The sequence below is a fragment of the Sus scrofa genome, chromosome 13 (assembly GCF_054392235.1).
Source record: "Sus scrofa isolate SSC_HxYL_T2T_F1_AM1 chromosome 13, Sscrofa_HxYL_maternal_Yorkshire_Landrace_v2.0, whole genome shotgun sequence".
Taxonomy (NCBI): Eukaryota; Metazoa; Chordata; class Mammalia; order Artiodactyla; family Suidae; genus Sus; species Sus scrofa.
The window spans coordinates 153737363-153757595 of NC_139395.1; the positions used below are offsets into that span (position 1 = coordinate 153737363).

At 39.6% G+C, this 20233-nt stretch overlaps 1 protein-coding gene and 1 long non-coding RNA gene across 9 annotated transcripts in view; both read left to right on the top strand.

The window, feature by feature from the left end:
* The window catches only part of LOC146397706 (uncharacterized), a 91204-nt gene extending 90902 nt beyond the window's left edge, over positions 1–302 (top strand). Inside the window, exon 5 of the long non-coding RNA XR_014824705.1 lies at positions 218–302. This is a non-coding gene — a long non-coding RNA (uncharacterized LOC146397706). The remainder of the gene's footprint in view (positions 1–217) is intronic.
* A 39-nt stretch (positions 303–341) lies between these two features.
* The window catches only part of POLQ (DNA polymerase theta), a 130003-nt gene continuing 110111 nt past the window's right edge, over positions 342–20233 (top strand). For all 8 annotated transcript variants that reach the window (XR_014824700.1, XR_014824699.1, XR_014824697.1 and 5 more), the window contains exons 1-7: positions 342–646; positions 1142–1321; positions 3864–3994; positions 5065–5221; positions 7121–7229; positions 14018–14237; positions 18342–18489. Coding sequence is in view for 2 of the 8 variants with exons in the window: in XM_021070281.2 (XP_020925940.1) it covers positions 466–646; positions 1142–1321; positions 3864–3994; positions 5065–5221; positions 7121–7229; positions 14018–14237; positions 18342–18489 (1126 nt within the window). In the remaining 6 variants the exon portion in view is untranslated. The remainder of the gene's footprint in view (positions 647–1141; positions 1322–3863; positions 3995–5064; positions 5222–7120; positions 7230–14017; positions 14238–18341; positions 18490–20233) is intronic.

Sequence of the window (20233 nt, forward strand, 5' to 3'; positions counted from 1 at the left end):
TTTTGTTTTTTTAATTGGACTGATCCTTTTGAGATTTTTAGTGCTATAGAAAAGCACTGTCTCTTCAAAGCAGGTCTTTCCCTTACTAGATATTGCTTGGTGAAACGAATAGTGCAACCAGGTAATAAACGGGAATCAGTTTAACTGGAGTTTCTATATGCTGAGTCTGTTTTTTTCCCTCCGTTTTAATATAGGTTCAACTTTGGTTCTCTTACAGTAACCAGTAACTGAGCAGAGAGGCTGGAGGTCTGTAACACCGTGGAGAGCCGCTCCTTCCTCAAGTTTCTATGGTGCTCAGGTTACTCTCGCCTCTGAGAACTCTATGGTTCCGGGGCGGGCTGGGAGGCCTGGGTTTGAAAACTGTGGCGGGCAGATGGCGGCCGCATCTGTCACCAGGCCGGGTTTCTCCCGAATAGGAGGGCGCTGGGACTGTGTTTCTCCCTAAACAGCCAAGAAGATTTCGCTATGAATCTAACGCGATGGAATGGGAAGCGGCGACGTTCGGCATCGAGTTCAGACTCCTTTTTGGGAAGCGGCGGTGACAGCTTTGACAGCCCCTTGATCCACTCGGGGCCCGTGCTGAGCCCCCCTGCAGGTCTGCGACGCAGCCTGAAGGACGGCGGCTGCCTGCCAGCCAGAGCTGCAGGTATTCCCCGCACTCCGCGGGCAGCCGGGGGAGGTGGACGGCGCAAGCGGGCCACTTGTAGGGAGGTGTCCTCGCCACGCGGAGCTCGCTTGTTTGCGTGGCCTGCTCGGCTTCTACTCCCCTTCTCAGTTTGTGACTTCGGCCTGGTGGGGCAGGTCACTTTCTATTGACAGCAAGCTTTCAGCCCATACTCAGCCCTTTACTACGCCTGGTAGTTAATAGTCAAGTGGTTTCTGGCTCTTTCGATCTTTGTTTCTGGAAACAACTTAGCAGTTGGCCAAATCTCATCACCTGCAGGGGATTCACTCCTAATGGTAACCCAGTACTCCTTACAGATCCTTATGTTGAGTGTGCTTTGTGTCGGCCTGTAGTATAGTCTCTTTCCAACACAGAGAAATTCCAAAACACAGTGGAAGGCTAATTACTGAAGTCATATGTTGGAACTAAAGTTATTCAACTATTAATTCCTTTCTTTCTTTCTTTTTTCCCTAAAAGGGGAATGCAAACAAAAGTTTCCTGATGATCAAATGGACAAGCTGCTATTGGCTAATTGGGGACTTCCTACAGTGGTTCTGGAGAAATATCACAGTTTTGGTGTAAAAAAGATGTTTGAATGGCAGGCTGAGTGCCTTTTGCTTGGACAAGTCCTGGAAGGAAAGAATTTAGTCTATTCAGGTATTCAAATTTGTGCAAATTTCTCTACTATTTTTAAGACATTATGAATGTAAAGGATACTCATTTGAGATAAGGCAGATTACATAGTTGAGTTTCTTTATAACTGGAGAAAGTTGGGTTTGTTTTTTGTTTTTGTTTTTGTTTTTGTCTTTTTAGGGCTGCAGGTACAGCATATGGAAGTTCCTAGGCTATGGGTCAAATCAGAGCTGTGGCTGCCGACCTACACCACAGCCATAGCAATGCAGAATCCATGCTGTGTCTGTGATCTACACCACAGCTCACGACAATGCTGGATCCTTAACCCACTGAGGGTGGCCGGGGATCGAATGTCCTCATGTATACTAGTCAGATTCGCTGAGCCATGACAGGAACTCCCTAGAGAAAGTTTTTAAATATATGAGAAGCAGAGTTTCATCATATGTGTACTTAAATTGTATAAATTCTAGTACATGGTTTTTGGGAGAATTTGAAAACCCAACAATTTAAAGAGAGTACCTGCCTCCCATTCCTCTTAATAGACATATAGCCCAGAGTGAGTGTGCAATGGGAGATGTAAATGTGCTCTCCCCCTCAGGTGATCTCAGTTGCTTTTCAGTGTGGAAACATTATACATTATATGTTTATAAATTGACCTGCATATACAGAATTGTACACACAAAATCCTATGTAATGTACTTTATGGAAGATTCATATGGACTTTCAAGGGCAACTTTTGACTTACGTAATTTTTAACCATCTGTGTTTAGTTTACTGACTTTAGAATCCAGTTACTTGGTAAGATGCACTTCCTATTATCAGTTTTCTCTGAAGATGAGTCATCCAGAATTTTCATTACAGCTGCCAAAAATAATTAGAGAATTAACTATCAATAGAAATAAGTTGAGGTTGTGTAACCTTGTCAGTCACTTGAGAGAGGGTGGAAGTGGGGGGAGAGAGAGAGCGCACGTGAGCTTGAGAGAGTGAGCACAAGTCCTGAGTGCTTTTGGCACATAGGAAATACTCAGTGCATGCAACCTAGTGGCAGTTAGTAGTAGTGGTAGAATGGCCTGACCATTTCAGTTGCTTAAACAAAAATTTGGGTGTCATTCATAACTCTGGTCACCACCTCACATTAATTAATCACCAAGTCCAATCTCTATTACCTCAGATATCTTGATTCTGACCACCAATCTGTTCTTAGGTCCATTACCTAGGTTACTATCATCTTTCTTCTGTTTTATGCCGTAGCTTTGTAACTAGTTTCTCTTTTCTTTCTCCTCTTGATTTACTCCTGCAGCCAAAATGATCTCCATAAAGTACAAATACGGGAGTTCCCACATGGCCCAGTGGGTATTCTTCGTAGTCACTGCAGTGGCCCAGGTCAGTTCCATATGCCCTGGGTGTGACCAAAAAAAAAAAAAAAGTGCAAATATGATTTTGTCACTCCTTTTGGAAAACTCACTATCACTCTACATTACTTTCAGGATAAATTCTTTTTTTTTTTAGGGCCGCACCTGCGGCATATGGAAGTTCCCATGCTAGGGGTGGAATTGGAGCTGCAGCCGTCCGTCTTCGCCACAGCCACAGCAATGCCAGACAGAGCTGTGTCTGTGACCTACACCACAGCTCATGGCAATGCTGGATCTTTAACCCACTGAGCAAGGCCGGGGATTGAACCTGCATCCTCATGGATACTAGTTGGTTTTGTTACCACGGAACCACAGTGGGAACTCCCAGGATAAATTCTAAACTCCTTTTATGGTGAGGTTATAAAACTCTTCTTCATGTGGCACTTTCATAACTCTTTTACAGCCCTCCACTTATAGTTTATATTTCAGACTTACCGAATAACTTACTATCTTCTGAATATACCAGGCTTTCTTCTAGGCCTTTGCACATTTGCTTGACTTTCCTTTTTCATAAGTTCCTTTTTCCCTCTTCATAAGTTCTGTTTCCTTTCCATAGCTTCCATACAGCTCTTTTCCCTCAACTTCTATAATAGTTCCTATCACAGTATATTAAAGCTGTTTATCTCCTTCCTCAAAGCAGGGCTTTTAAGTATTCAGTACTTAAAGGAAAGTATCTTTAGGTATAAGCTAGGTATTCAATATTATTCATTATTTATTACTGATGTAAAGATTTAAGTCTCTATTTTCAGTGTGAAAGTATTTAGAAGGCTGGCTTAAAATCAGGGGCATTTGGAGTTACCGTCGTGGCTCAGTGGAAACAAATCCCACTAGGAACCATGAGCTTGTGGGTTTGATCCCTGTCTTCACTCAGGGGGTTAAGAATCTGGCGTTGTTGTAAGCTGTGGTGTAGGTCACAGATGAGGCTAAGATCCTGATTGCTGTGGCTCTGGTGTAGGCCGGCAGCTGTACCTCTGATTCGATTAGACGCCTAGCCTGAGAACCTCCATATGCCGAGGGTGAGGCCCTAGTTGGGGCCTTAATGCTAGGTTAGCATTAGGCTACATAGTTCCTGGATATGATTTAAAACATTTATTAATGCACTATATCAGATACTACTACTTTCTGTGAAAACCTTTTGGAATAACATGTTTCAGCTCCTACAAGCGCTGGAAAGACTCTTGTTGCTGAACTACTTATTTTGAAGCGTGTTTTGGAAATGCGGAAGAAAGCTCTATTTATTCTGCCCTTTGTCTCTGTGGCTAAAGAGAAGAAATACTATCTCCAGGTAATGTTCTGTACTAAGTTTGAAATTGTGAAAGAAGCTATGTTAGTTGAAAGTTAAACTAAAAAAAATTAGCATCGGAGTTCCTGTTGTGGCGTAGTGGAAGCAATTCCGACTAGAAACCATGAGGTCGTGGGTTCGATCCCTGGCCTTGCTCAGTGGGTTAAGGATCCGGCATTGCCATGAGCTGTGGTGTAGGTCGCAGACTTGGCTTGGGTCCTGTTTTGCTGTGGCCGAGGCGTAGGCCGGCAGCTGTATCTCGGATTCGACCCTTAGCCTGGGAACCTCCGTATACTGTGAGCGTAGCCCTAAAAAGCAAAAAAAAAAAAAAAAAAAAAAAAGAAAAGAAAAAATTAGCATCAAAGTTCTGCTGCATTTGACTTTTAAAAACTTTTCTTCCATTATTCAAAATACTAGTCTTTAGTGGGATAATGAGAATATGTTCCTCATGAAGTATAAATTTCTTTCTGAAAATAATACATTAGTGTTAAAGAGCTGGTTCCCTGCTTATTAGATTAAAAATATTAGTGCTTTATACAGTAGGAAAAAAATTGGGGAAATAATAATAAAAAAATTAAAAAAATTAGTGCTTAAGGTAGTTTTCCTTTAATTTTAATTTCTATGGAGAAGTCTTAGAACTCATCAGTTAAGTATGCCATTCTATTTGATTCTGTCTTTTTTTTTCTTCTTCCTTTTTTTGGCTGCCCCATGACACATGGAGTTCCCTGGCCAGGGATCAGATCCGAGCTTCGGTTGCAAGCCAAGTCACAGCTGAGGCAATGCCAGATTCTTATCTCACCGTGCTGGGCTGTGGCTCAAACCTATTGTGCCACAGTGAGAATTCCTGCTTGATTCTGTCTAAACAGAAAATCTCTATACTGAATTTTGTCATTCTAAACTCTGTATTTTTAGTATATTATTCTAAAAAGAACCAGTGTGCCTTGGCCAGGATAACTAACAATAATATGATAAGTGTTTTTGGATACTAATGTATATGTTCTGGGAAAGAACCAATTTAAAATTCATGAAATGCAAATATTTTCACCTGTATTATTACTTTCTACTCTATTCAGAGTCTATTTCAGGAAGTAGGAATAAAAGTAGATGGTTATATGGGCAGTACCACTCCAACAAGGCATTTCTCTTCTTTGGATATTGCTGTCTGCACAATTGAGAGAGCCAATGGTCTGATCAATCGACTCATAGAGGAAAAAAAGATGGATCTATTGGGTGAGCAAATACAGAATATGTATATACTTTCTTCTGCTGTTTTTTGATAGAATGGAGTGGAGCTGTTGTGATTTCTCTGTGTCTTAGGTTTTATTCTCTTGTCTGTTATCTACTTCTGAAGGTAAGAATTGGCATCTGTAAAGTTAGGAATTCTTTGTTAAAAAAAAGTTTTGCATGCTACTGATGTTATAGACTCTTCTTCCTTGTGTTTTTCCTTGTATGTTTTACAAAACATAGAGGATATCTTTGAGCCCTCAAGTCATTTCTCATTGCTTCTTTCTGTCTAAAGTTTACCAAGAATAGAAGAAACACTCTCCCATTTCTGTAATTACTGTATATATGTATTTTTCATCATATTCTGGTACTATGGCATCTAGATTAGGCCTAGACCCAGAAGCTACCATTTAGCAGCAAAATAGTAGGGAGCTGCAGAAATTGGCACTGTATTGGCTTGGGACTTTTCTACTTAAACCTTTTTTTTTTTTTTTTTTTTTAAATCACTTGGGAAAGCCCACTATGTAGACATAGCAACAGGAGGAAAATAGTTATAGAAGCTGCAAGCATATCAGTTAGCTACTCATTGTGATCCTGGTGAACTTAAAATGCTAGAGTTAGGGTAGGGTGGGGTAGGGATCTGGAATGAAATCAAGGATTAATGAGACATGGGCTCTGCTCTGTAAGTTTTGGAGAGAGAGCTCATATTCATCACTTTGTATCAGAATTGTCAAATTTTGTTGTATCAGATTAAGTGTTATATCCAGTATTCCTAGCAGAGTGCCTGGCATGCTAGGTGGAATAAATATTTTTTTGGATGAATGAATGAATGTTGAAATAACTCATCATACAGTATAATTTGGAAATAGCTTACTGATGAGGAAAAAGTGCATCATGTGTTCTTAGGAAACAGTCTGAAATATCTTCTGGGGGGGATTTGTTGGGCAGACACCAGTGTACGTGGAAACTATGATGTTATGAAAATGTTTAACTTAAGAAGTTATTGGTTGATAACAAATGCTCAGTAACTATCTATCTATCTATCTATCTATCTATCTATCTATCTATCTATCTATCTTCTTTAGGGCCACACCTGAGGCATATGGAAGTTCCCAGGCTAGGTGTCTAATTGGAGCTGTAGCTACACCGCAGCCACAGCAACGTCAGATCTGAGCCGTGTTTGCAACCTATACCACAGCTCATGGCAATGCTGGATCCTTAACTTACTGATCGGGACCAGGGATCAAACTCACATACTCCTGGATACTAGTCAGGTTTGTTACTGCTGAGCCACAAAGGGAATGCCAATGCTCAGTAATTCTTGAGCATTATTCCAAGTGTATAAACTGCTTAGATTCTCCAAGTGGGGAGAAGGGAATTATAATCATATTTATGTTTTATAGTAAGGTAAGTCACTAGTCTACCATGATCAAACAAAAACATCTCTTAAAATCTTTTATTTCTTCTTGACCTGATTCTGTTTTTCTAAGCAACTTGCTAACATCAGTATGGTTACCCTGGCTGTTTTTCCCATAGAAAAGTCAACCCACTGAATAGTTGTCATAGATGTCTTTGATTCTTATTGTCCACGTATTTCTACAAGGTTGCCAATTAAAAAGTGTCTGAGTAATGAGAGGCAGTTTTCCCTGAATTAGATCTGACTTAGCTAATCACTGATTTTTAGATCCAGAATACATTGTAGTAAGACCACTTATGATACCTGAAATATTTTAAAAAGGAATTGTCTGTTATATGGAATCTGATTTTTGTCTTATGATTAGAAATTTGCATCATCTACAATGTGTTGTAATGACAGCTACTTATTATATGAGATATTGAGTCTTTTAAAATTCTTCCTTGAATTATGAGTTTCATTAAAACCTAGTATCTGGAAAACCTCTTTAGGAATGGTGGTGGTGGATGAATTGCATATGCTGGGAGACTCTCACCGAGGGTATCTGCTGGAACTTTTGCTGACCAAGATTTGCTATATTACTCAGAAATCAGCATCTTGGTAAGTACCTGAAATTACTAAGTTCCTAAGATTCTGAACAATGTTGAGAAAGTGTTTGAAAAAGTGCATAGTATGTAGGAGTTAAGTAAATCAAAAGAGGATAGTACTTATTTAGAAAAAACTTGTACGGCAGTTCATTTTTGTTTCACAAGAAGTACTTAAGAATGAGTGATTTTTAGATTATTTTGAAAACCTTAAAAACATTAAATTTTTGACTGCTAACCAATTTTATAACAGAATTTTTAAAGTTTAGTTTTTGTTTTTGTTAGCTATATACACATCTTATTTAAGTAGTTAAGACTAATTATGAAAAAAAGCATTTCTTTATTCTTTACTTACCAGAGGTAACTACTTTCAACTTTTATAGCTTTTAAACAATTTTATTTACAGTGCTATCTTTAAATATAGCTACTTGAGTTTTTAGTTTTAAAGATTGCATATTGACATCTTCCTATGGAAGATGAAGATGTAGCTTTTTTAATATTCTTTACTCACCCTACACAATCTCCTCCACCACCCACCCCTACTCTCTCTTTATCTTCACATTATTTTCCCATTTTCCAAATATATTTATATCTTAATTTTGTTTAGATCAATATTTAGTGTTACACTGTAATGACTGTATAAGTGTCATTATCAACAATTGTGTCAATTGTACTTGAGACATGTACAGGTCAGTGAGAAGAAAATACAGCCTAATGTATCAGTGGGCAAGGAACTTGAATAGACATTTATAGGGTATCCTGATGGTCTCTAAACAAGAAATGACGCTTATTCTCATTACTAATCAAGGGAATATAAATTACCTCTTCAAAGAGATATTACCACATACTGTCCAAAATGGCTAACCTATTGATAATATTAAGTGGTAAAAAGATGTGGAACAATAAACACAGATGAAATTCTACTACTGGCCTATGCCACAGCCACAGTAATGTGGGATCTGAGCCATGTCTGCGATCCATACCACAGCTCATGGCAACACCAGATCCTGAACCCACTAAGCAAGGCCAGGGATCGAATCCGCAACCTCATGGTTCCTAATTGGATTCGTTTCCACTGCACCATGACAAGAACTCCATGACTTGGTATTTTGATAGAGATTGCACTAAATCTGTAGATTGCCCTGGATAGTATGGTCATTTTAACAATATTGGTGGGAAGAATCAAGATGGCAGAGGAATAAGATGTCACGCTCACCTTCTCCCACAAACACATCAAAAAAACACATATACATGTAGAACGATTCGCACAGAACATCTACTAAACGCTGGCAGAAGAACTTAAACCTCCAAAAAGGGCAAGAAACCCTCGATGTAACTGGGTAGAACAAAAGAAAAAGAGAAAAGGAATCGGGATGGGACTAGCATTCATGAGAGGGAGCTGTGAAAGAGAAAAGGAACCTACACCCTGGGAAGCCACCTAACCAATGGGGATATCGGATGAGACAGAGGGACTTCAAAGTGGCTGAGAAAAGCACAGCACCTAGAATGAAGCGGGAAAAGCAGAGTAAGAGCCGCACAGATCATCTGCACCGCCATCCCAGACACCACAGCCTGAGATGCTCCAGTGGGGGCTGGGTGCTGAGACTCAGGCTCTAGAGGTCGGTTCCGGGGAGAGGACTAGTGTTGGCTGTGTGGAGACAGCCTGAGGAGCTAAGAAGCGGTATACCATGGACTGGGGAGCATAACACCACAGCTGAGGGAACCCAGGAGGAGGTCTGGGCCCACAGGGGAAGCAAGGTGCCGTTGTTGGGGAGGGCAAGAGGAGGATTCCATAGGAATTTCAAAGGGCAGGGCACCTCTGGCACAGCCTACTGGTGGCAAGAGGTTACTTGCTGAGGCTACAGGAGACCAGGTGCTTCTTTGGGGATTGGAGGGGCCTGGCTAAGCACAAAGCGATGCCTCTTGTGTAATCTACAGGCACCAGAACAAACCACTCCCCTTGGAAGACACCCACCCTGCTGCTGCCACTGCCAAAACTCTGGGCAGCACCCACATGCTTGATTACTATCCCTTCCCAGGAACCTGAAACCAGGAGCAGCTTGTTCAGCACCTCCTATGTGGGCTAAGAGGGACAGGGTGCTTCTTGCAGGGTCTAAGGTGGCAGGGATAAATCCCACAGTTATCTCTGAATCCAGAGATGGGCATGGCCCACCACCACTAGGCTTCTGAGAACAGGCACTACTTGCAGCCCCAATCACCTAAGAGGGAAACACAGAGAAGGGCACTGTGACTGAACACCACCTGTTGTTGCTCTCACTCCACTGGGAACACACACCCCACTGCTGGCACTGCCAAATGCTCTGTGCACCTCTTAAATCTGCCTAAGGCTCATTACCACTTCCCAGGGCCCAGCAACTAGGAGTAGCCTGTGCCACCGTCCTGCAGGTCCTTGCTACTGTCAAGAGCCCAGCAACCAGACACTGACTACTAGCCCTACCCATTGCCTCCTTCTCACTGTAAACACACTTAGCACCCTGGGGATAACAGCATGCTCACACCAAAGAAAGAAACAGCAAATATCCAAACTCCCACACCAAAAATAAATAGTAAGCCCCCCACAAAAGACAAAGGGGTACTCTTGCATATAAATAGCCCTCCAAGACTATAGTTTGGCTTCCCTAAACTCACAGATAAAGGAAAACATAAGCAAGATAAAGAAGCTCAGGAACCATTCCCAGTTAAAAGAAAAGGAGAATTCACATGAGGCAGCAAGCAATGAAACAGACCTCTGCAGTCTGATAGATACTGAGTTCAAAAGGGAGACAGTGAAAATACTGAAGAAATTAAATCTAAACATCAAAGAATTAAGAGCAGATATAAACAGTAATGCAGATTGCTTTAGAAAGGAACTAGAAAATATAGGAGGAACCAAGAAAAACTAGAAAATTCATTTTCAGAGACACAAACTGAGCTAAAGTCACTAAAGAGCAGGATGAATAATGCAGAGGAACAAATTAGTGACTTGGAAGATAGAATAATGGAAATCACCCAATTAGGACAGCAGCTAGAAAACCAAATGAAAAAAAAAAATGAAAGCAGTATAAAAGATCTATGGGATAACATAACTACGCATAATAGGAATTCCAAAAGGAGAAGAAACAGAAAAGGGGATTGAAAATTATATGAAGAAAATACATCTGAAAACTTTCAAAAGCTAAAGAAAACAGATATCAGATACAGGAAGCGTAGAGCCCCAAACAGGCCCACACCAAGACATAATAAAAATGGCAAAAGTTAAAGAGAGGATTCTAAAGGCAGCAAGAGAAACACAAAGTGTTAATTATAAGGGAACCCCCATAGGGCTATCAGCTGATTTCTCTACAGAAACTACAGGCCAGAAGAGAGTGGCAAGATATATTCAAAGTTCTAAAAGGGAAAAATTTGCAGCCTTACTCTAGCCAGCAAGGATATCATTTAAATTAGAAGGCAAAATAAAGAATTTCTCCAACAAACAAAAGCTAAAAGAGTACAGCAATACTAAACCCATTTAAAAGAAATACTGAAAGGGCTTCTCTAAATAAATAACAAGAAGAAATAGGATGGAGGAAATCACAATTGAAAAGCAATCACTAAATAACCCAGTATAACCCCCCCCACTAAATAACCCAAAGTGGAGGGGCAGACCTACCGTAAAAGTCACAATAAACACAAGGAACAGCAAAATGACAAGCATAAAGATATTAAAAAAGGACTTCAAAATCATAGAATGTGTGGAAGGAAAGTAAGAAAATCTAAACTCTTTTGTTTTTTTAATAATGTGTTTGAGCCTATATGATTATCACGCTAAAGCAAGCAGATACAGGAAGGGGTTAATATACTTAAAAAAGAGGGCAGAGGGCAACCACAAATCAAAACCAAACATTACATTCACAAAAACTAAAAAGAAGAGGACACAAGCATAAAATAAATGGAAATCATCCAACCAAAAAAAAAAAACAAAGGAACAAAGAAGAAATATAGAATCAACTGGAAAACAAGGTTTAAAATGACAATAAATACATACTTATAAATAATTACCTTAAATGTCAATGGACTGAATGCTCCAATCAAAAGACATAGAGGGCAGTTCCCATCATGGGAACAGATGCAGCTCGAATCTGGTGTTGCTGTGATGTCGGCTGGCAGCTACAGCTCCAATTTGACCCCTAGCCTGGAAACCTCCACATACCGCTGGTATAGCCCTAAAAAGACAAAAAAAAAAAAAGACTTCAATGTAAGACCTGAAACCATAAAACATGTAGGAGAAAACATAGGGAGTATGCTCACTGATGTTAGTCTTAGTAATATTTTTTGACTATGTCTGCTCAGGCAAGGGTAAAAAGCAAAAACGAACAAATGAGACATATCAAGCTAAAAGGGTTTTGCACAGTGAAGGAAACTATCAACAAAACAAGAAAGCCACATACTGAATAGGAGAAAATCTTTGCAAACAATACATCAATAAGGGGTTAATTCCCAAGCATACAAATAACTCGTATAACTCAGCATTAAAAAAACAGATTAAAAAATGGGCAGAAAATCTGAATAGACATGTTTCCAAAGAAGACATACAGATGGCCAATAGGCACGTGAAAAGATGCTCAACATCACTAATCACAGGGAAATACAAATTGAAACAATATCACCTCACAGTGATAAAAATTAAGCTATGAACGAAAGTTTGACTAAGTTATATTAGTTAGAGTTGGTAAATCTCGTGCCAGCCACCACTTGAGAGAATGGCTTTTTTTTTTTGTCTTTTTGCCTTTTCTAGGGCTGCTCCCACAGCATATGGAGGTTCCCAGGCTGGGGCTGTAGATACTGGCCTACGCCAGAGGCACATCAACACGGGATCTGAGCAGCATCTGCAAGCTACACCACAGCTCATGGCAACACTGGATCCTTAACTCACTGAGCAAGGCCAGAGATCGAACCTGCAATCTCAGGGTTCTTAGTTGGATTCGTTAACCACTGAGCCACGACGGGAACTCCCAGAATGGCTTTTATCAAAAAGACAACATATAACAACAAGGATATAGAGAAAAAGAACCCAGCTGCACCATTGGTGGGAACGTAATTTGGTGCACCCATTGTGGAAAACAGTATGGAGATTCTTCAAAGAATTAAAAATAGAACTGCCATATGATCCACCAGTTCTACCCCTGGATATTTATCCAAAGAAAACAAAAACACTAATTCGAAGAAAGTACATGTTCCCCTAGGTTCAAAGCAGCATTATTTGCAATAGCTAAAGTATGGAAGCAACCTAAACACCCATTAGTAGGTGAATGGATAAACAAAATATGGTGTATTTACATATGATGGAACACTTTTCAGCCACGAGAAAGAAGGAAATCCTCCATTTGCAACAACATGGATGGACCTAGAGGATATTATGCTAAGGGAAATAAGTGAGACAGAGAATGACAAATTCCAAATGATTTCACTTATATGTGGAATCTAAAAAACAGAGCAAACAGATGGTTGCCAGAAAGATGGGGGTTGGGGGCTTGGGGGAGGAAATAAATAGGGAGATTAAGAGATATAAACTTTGGTCGCAAAATAAATGAGTCATGGGTGTGAAGTATACAGTGTGGGGAATGTAGCATGTAACTGTAATATCTTTGTATGAAGACATGATAATTAGGGTTGTTATGATTATCTTTTTTTTTTAATCTTTTTGTCTTTTTAGGGCTGCACCCTCAGCACATGGAGGTTCCTAGGCTAGGGTAGGTGCCAGCCTATGCCACAGCCACAGCAATGCCAGATCCTTGATCCTGCAACCCCATGGTTCCTAGTCAGATTTGTTTCCGCTGCACCACGACGGGCACTCCATGGTGACCATTTTGAAACGTGTGGAATATCGAATCACTGTGTTGTGTCACTAACATAGTTTTGTGGGTCACTTATACTTTAAGAACGAACAGACTCATAGAAAAAGAGGTTAGATTTGTGATCACCAAAGGCAAGGGTGTGGGCAGGGGAACTGGATGAAGGCAGTAGAAAGGATAAACTTCTTTTTATTTATTTATTAATTTATTTAGGGCCACATCTGTGGCATATGGGAAGTTCCCAGGCTAGAGATCAAATCAGAGCTGCAGCTACTGGCCTACACCACAGCCACTGCACCTTGGCATCCAAGCCATGTCTGTGACCTACACCACAGCTCATAGCAACGCCAGATCCTCAACCCACTGAGAAAAGCCAGGGATCGAACCCCACATCCTCATGGATACTAGTTGGGTTCAATAGTGCTACACCACAATGGCAACTCGTATAAACTCCCTTTTATAAGGCAAATAAGTATTTAGGATGTAATGTACAACGTAAGTGTAATTAATACTGCTGTATGTTACATATGAAAGTTGTTGAGAGTAAATCCTAAGAGTTCTCATCACAAAGAAAAAACTTTTTCTGTTTCTTTAATGTTGTATGAGGTAATGTTTAGGATGTTCCCTGAACTTACTGTGATAATCTTTGCATGATGTATGTAAGTCTGATCACTATGTTACTATATACCTTTAACTTCTGCAGTGCTCTATATCAATTATATCTCAATAAAACTGGGAAAAAAAACATACTTGGATTGTGGGTGTGTTACTTTGGTGTAGTCTCTTTGGAAAATAGCTTGACATTATCTAATGAAATTGAAGATAATATATGACCTAGAAATTTATTCCTAGGTATATCCTCTAAAGAATTTTGTGCACCTACATACTAAAAGATATGACCAAGAATATTTTTGGCACTATTTATAATCAATATTGTGTGTCTTTTAACATAATTTTCATTTGTTTTTTACAGCCAGGCAGATTTAGCCAGTCCTTTGTCTAATGCTGTGCAGATTGTTGGCATGAGTGCCACTCTTCCAAATTTGGAGCTTGTGGCTTCCTGGTTAAATGCTGAACTCTACCACACTGAATTTCGCCCTGTACCATTACTGGAATCAGTTAAAATTGGCAATTGCATTTATGACTCTTCAATGAACCTTGTGAGGGAATTTCAACCCATGATACAAGTGAAGGTAAATCAGTATTTTTATATAATTACTACCATTACTTTGTGTTTGATTGCATTTTCTAGAAAGTTGTTCATAGTTTTTGAGTTAAGCAGGGGGTACGAATATTTGAATTTTATTACATATCCATCGGAAGGATTCCGAGGAGTTCCCTTGTGGTACCGTGGGTTAAGGATCCAACATTGTCACTGCAGTGGGTTAGATCCCTGGCCCGGAAACTTTCACATGCTGGGGGTGCAGCCAAAAAACAAACAAAAAAACAATAAAAAAGAACAATTACTAATATTAAGCTAATTGGTTTTATCTTAAGGGATTAGTAGTATTGATGAGAGAGAAAATGTAGCTGTGTCTACATTAAATTGTGTTTAATATAATTATCATTTCCTATAAGTGAAAATAATAAAAAAAGTAAATTTTTATAGATTTTTCTTTTTAACTGGAAAAAGATTTTCTTATGGTTTAGTTTATGCTAAACACTAATGTGGAAAATTGACCTTTTGTTAAATGATATAGGTATAATATAGTAGAGTGGAAAAAACATCATTGTTTGGAGTGAGATGGACCTCCTTCTGATACTTAATAGGGATAATTGATATGGCTGTGATATTAATTGAATCATATAACTTCTCTGAATGTAGTGTCCTCATCCATAAAATGGGGTATGCTTATCTTTGGTATTGTAAAAATGAAATTTGATTTAAAAATGCATAACGTCTAGGAGTTCTCGTCGTGGCGCAGTGGTTAACTAAATCCGACTAGGAACCATGAGGTTGCGGGTTCGGTCCCTGCCCTTGCTCAGTGGGTTAACGATCCGGCGTTGCCGTGAGCTGTGGTGTAGGTTGCAGACGCGGCTCGGATCCCGCGTTGCTGTGGCTCTGGCATAGGCCAGTGGCTACAGCTCCGATTAGACCCCTAGCCTGGGAACCTCCATATGCCGCGGGAACGGCCCAAAGAAATAGCAAAAAGACTAAATAAATAAATAAATAAATAATGAATGAATGAATGCATAACATCTATAAAGAACTTGATAAGTGATAAATCGCCCCACCCCATACCCTAAATACATTTATAAAGTTTTACTTCATGGTATTTTTCTATGCCTGATTCTTCAGTCCTGAGATTAAAGAACTGACTCATCTTCTGTGGTGTGAGGCATCTGTTTTTATGCTGAGCTGTACCTCTGAGTACCGAAATAGTTAAGGGTAAATTTGGAGCTGGAAATAGGACTAAATTCATGTGTTTCAGTACCCTCATAGGTGTGCATTTGGTATGAAATCTTAATTGCTTTGCTCTGTACCCCAAATTTCACTTGACTGTGCCTTGGTTACCTCAATAAATATATAAGTAAATATATTCAGTTAATCTTCCATATCTTCTATTATCATGTCTATGCCTCTAACCCTATTTAAATCACTTTGACTTCCTACCTGGATTATTGAAATAGCATCATAATTTTTTTTAAGTGGTAGATTCTGTTTGACTTTTAAAATTTTATTTATTTATTTATTACTCAGTGAATGTTATTACATTTATAGTTGTACAATGATCATCACAACCTGATTTTATAGCATTTCCATCATAAACCCCCAGTCCATCCCCTACCCCCCAACCTGTCTCATTTGGAAACCATAAGTTTTTCAAAGTCTGTGAGTCAGTATTCTGCAAAGAAGTTCATTGTGTCCTTTTTTAGATTCCACATGTAAGTGATAGCATATGATGTTGATGTCTCACTATCTAACTTCACTTAGCATGATAATTTCTAGGTCCATCCATGTTGCTGCAAATGCCGTTATTTCTTTCCTTTTGATGGCTGAGCAATATTCTGTTGTATATATGTACCACATCTTCTTGATCCACTCCTCTGTCAATGGACACTTAGATTGTTTCCATGTCTTGGCTATTGTGTATAGTGCTGCAATGATATAGGGCCAAACCCGTGGCATATGGAAGTTCCTAGGCTTGGGGTTGAACTGGAGCTGTAGCTGCCAGCCTATGCCATAGTCACAGAGAAATGGGCTGCAAGCTACATCTGTGATCTATATAGCAGCTCACAGCAGTAGTGGATCCTTAATCCACTGAGCAAAACCAGGGATTGAACCCACGTCCTCATGGACACTAGAGGAGTTCTAGTATCACTGAGCCACAATAGGAACGCCAAAATAACCTCATAATTGATCTCTGCCTCCTTCCTTGTCCCCTTCAGTCTGTGCTTAAATCAAGAACTAGTGATTTATTTAAAATGAACATGAGAACATGTTATTGTTCTGCTCAAAAACTTGTGATAGTGCCTTGTTTTCTTTTCTTTTTTTTTTTTTTTGGTGGGGGTGGGGGGTGCTGCTTGCCTGCGACATGCAGAAGTTCCTGGGCCAGGAATCTAACTACCCACGCCGTAACAGGGACCTGAGTCACAGCAGTGACAATGCAGGATCCTTAACTGCTAAGCCACTAAGGAACTCCACCTGTTTCAGTTAGAATGAAAGCCAACATCTTTAAAGTAGCCTGCAAGCCCCTCCATGATCTGCCCCACCTGCTTAGTGCTCTGCCTTCACTTTGCTATATTCCTTCTACTTCCTCCTCCACAGCCTTTTTGCTGTTCCATAATATGCCAGTAATCTCCCGCCTCAGGTTCTTTTCTTGAGTGCTTTGCCCCAAGCATCAGTAAGGTTTACTGTTTCATCTTTGGTTGCACCTTTTCTCAGTTGTCAATTTCTCAAACTTTCCCTAGCCACCTTATTTATTTATTTCAGTTTTTGCCCCTGCTGCGGTATATGGAGTTCCTAGGCTAGGGATCAGATCCAAGCTGCAGTTGTGACCTAAGCTGCAGCTGTGGCAATGCTGGATCCTTAACCCACTGTGCCACGCCAGGGTTCAAAGCTACATTCCAGCACTCCCAAGATGCTGCTGATCCCACTGCACCATAGTGGGAATTCCTGGTCACCTTATTTAAATTTTAGTGTTCTCTCATTCCTGGTTCCTATTTTCTTTTCTTCTTTTTTATTTCTTTCACACTTTTCAAAATTGAACATGCTACATGTTTTACTAATCTCATTTTTATCTATCTCTTCCTACTGGAGTAAAGACATTCTGAGGGCAGGGCTTTTTTTTTCTGCTTTGTTTTCCATCCCTAGTGCCTAGAATAATATCTGGCACATATTAAATATTTAATAAATGAATGGGTTAATGAACTAATTAATCCAGCTACATACACTGACCACTCAATTTTGAGAACATTGTATATTTATGTATACTGTTTGTTCTGCCTGAAGTGTGCCTTTCTGCCTATCTCTCAGTTACCTTTCATTAAGATAATGCTTCCTTTTCTTCACATCTCAACTAAATCATCATTTTCCCAGGGAAACCTCTTTCAGATCTTTCTGTCAAATTTATTTCAAATATGAATCTTCTTTGAAGAAACATTGTAAATCAACTATACTTTTTTTTTTTCTTGGTGTGTGTTGGGGGGTGGCATACCCTTGGCATATGGAAGTTCTCAGCCTAGGGGTCAAATCTGACAGACTTGCAGTTGTTGGCCTAACCACAGCCACAGCAATGCCAGATCCGAGCCGCATTTGCGACCTACACCACAGCTAATGGCAACACTGGATTCTTAACCCACTGAGCGGGGCCAAGGATCAAACCCTCATCCTCGTGGATACTAGTCAGGTTTGTTACCACTGAGCCACAGTGGGAAGTCTCAACTACACTTTAATAAAAAAAAAATGAGTCTTCAAAACATCATGAAACTCTCTTTATAATACATCTTATGGTTGTATTTTACATTTGTTTGTTTAGTACTTTAATGTTTCCCCAGTGAGACCTAAACCCCTTAAAGATAGGACCTTGACTTTCTTTTGCTCACCATTATATCCTCATTACCTGAGGGCTGGTGGTCTGTCAGTGTTGGTTGACTGCATAGAAGATACTTCCTTCTTACCTTGCATCATAAGGAGGCTTTTTCTCTCTCTTTTTGTTTTTTCTTCATTTTGTTACTGACTTTGTAACTGATTTTTATCAGTTGAGTAGAAAAGCCTTCTCCGTGAAGCAAAATGTGTGACTTTAATAAGATAATGTTTTGAAAGTACCACTAGAGTGGCTATTTTTCTTTTTTAGGGAGATGAGGATCATGTTGTTAGTTTATGTTATGAGACCATTCGTGATAACCATTCAGTATTACTTTTCTGTCCATCCAAAAAATGGTGTGAGAAGCTGGCAGATATCATAGCCCGTGAGTTTTACAATCTACACCATCAAGCTGAGGGTAAGTTATTGATGGAAATGAGTACCTCTATAGTTAGTACATTTGCTTGAAGGTAATGTTAATAATTGTATTAACAAAACATAGTTCTCTTTCATCATTGCCACTACCTGCACACTGTATACTTCTTGGTAAAACTATGCTTTTGTGACTAATCACCTCCTTATCCCCCTTAAAATGTGTACACACATTCAGACTAATCCTCAGAATTTTAGAATACTGGATTTATACAGGTTTATACTAAGGTTCTCCATCTAGGATCCATGGGCTTTCAGAGCTTGACCTCAAATCCCTTAAATCGTATATAAAACTTCACATATACACATTTTTCTAGGAAAAGCAGCCATATCTTTTTTTATATTTCCATGATTTAACTCTAAGAAGAGTCATACATACACACACACCCCCACACATTTATACACATATACACATGTATTGTAAAATCAGCTTTATTGGGGGTATAATTTATATAGAATAAAGTGTACCCACTTGAAGTGTTTAATGAATTTTAACAAATGTGTATACCTCCCCCCACTATGATCAACATATAAAACATTTCTGTCATCCTAAAATGTGCTCTTTTGCTCTTAGTCTCTTTTCTCTGTCCCAGCTTCATGCTTTCTGTCACCCTAGTTGTCCCTATTCTAAGAATTTCATATAGTAAATGAAGTTGTATTGTGTGTATATGTCTTTTGTGTCTAGCTTCTTTCGCTCAGCATGGTAGTTTTAAGATTCATCCGTATTGTTTCTTTTCTATTGCTATAACCATTAGTATATATTTTTATTGATTCTATGATGACAACTGTTACTAGCCTATGGTCCCCTGGGGTCAAAGATAAGTGTAGGGAAGACAGAGAGTGACAGAGTATTAGGGTGTTTTATGATTTCATTATGCCAGTGGCATTTTAAGGACAGATGATGTGGATCTCAAGCCTAGTTCCCGTAAGTAAACTTTGTGGCTTGTACTGGGTAGGCTGTTTTCCAACTTTATATTTCTTCTAGTTCCCACTTAATTGATACTTTCTTACTATGCCAATTTCTATTTTTTTAATGTTGAACCATGTTAACTTATACTCCTTATTAATATTTTCTTTGCTTGATGTTCTGTTATTTATTTATTTATTTATTGCTTTTTAGGGCCGCACCTGCTGCATATGGAAGTTCTCAGACTAGAGGCTGAATCAGAGCTATAGCTGGCAGCCTACACCACAGCCATAGCAATTTGGGATCCGAGCTTTGTCTGCAATCTACACCACAGCTCATGCCGGATCCCTGACCCAGCGAGCAAGGGCAGGGACCGAACCCGCAACCTCATAGATACTAATCAGGTTCATAACCCGCTGAGCCACAACGGGAACTCCTAGGAAATTCTTTAAGAAAACAGTTCTTTGGAGTTCCCATAGTGGCACAACAGAAACGAATCTGACTAGAAACCATGAGGTTGTGGGTTTGATCCCTGGCCTCCCTCAGTGACTTAAGGATCCAGCATTGCCGTGAGCTGTGGTATAGTTGGGGACACGGCTTGGGTCTGGCTTTGCTGTGGCTATGACGTAGGCTCCAATTAGACCCCTATGCTGGAAACCTACATATGCGGCTAGTGTGGCCCTGAAAAGAGAAAAAAAGAAAAAGAAAACAGTTCTTTCGTCTAAGAAAGTTAAGGTTTTCCTTGGGGAGGTTACACATAAAAGCAAAAACAGGACTTAATATGTAATTAATTACCTCACTGGTGCTAAAAAGGCTGAAAGAA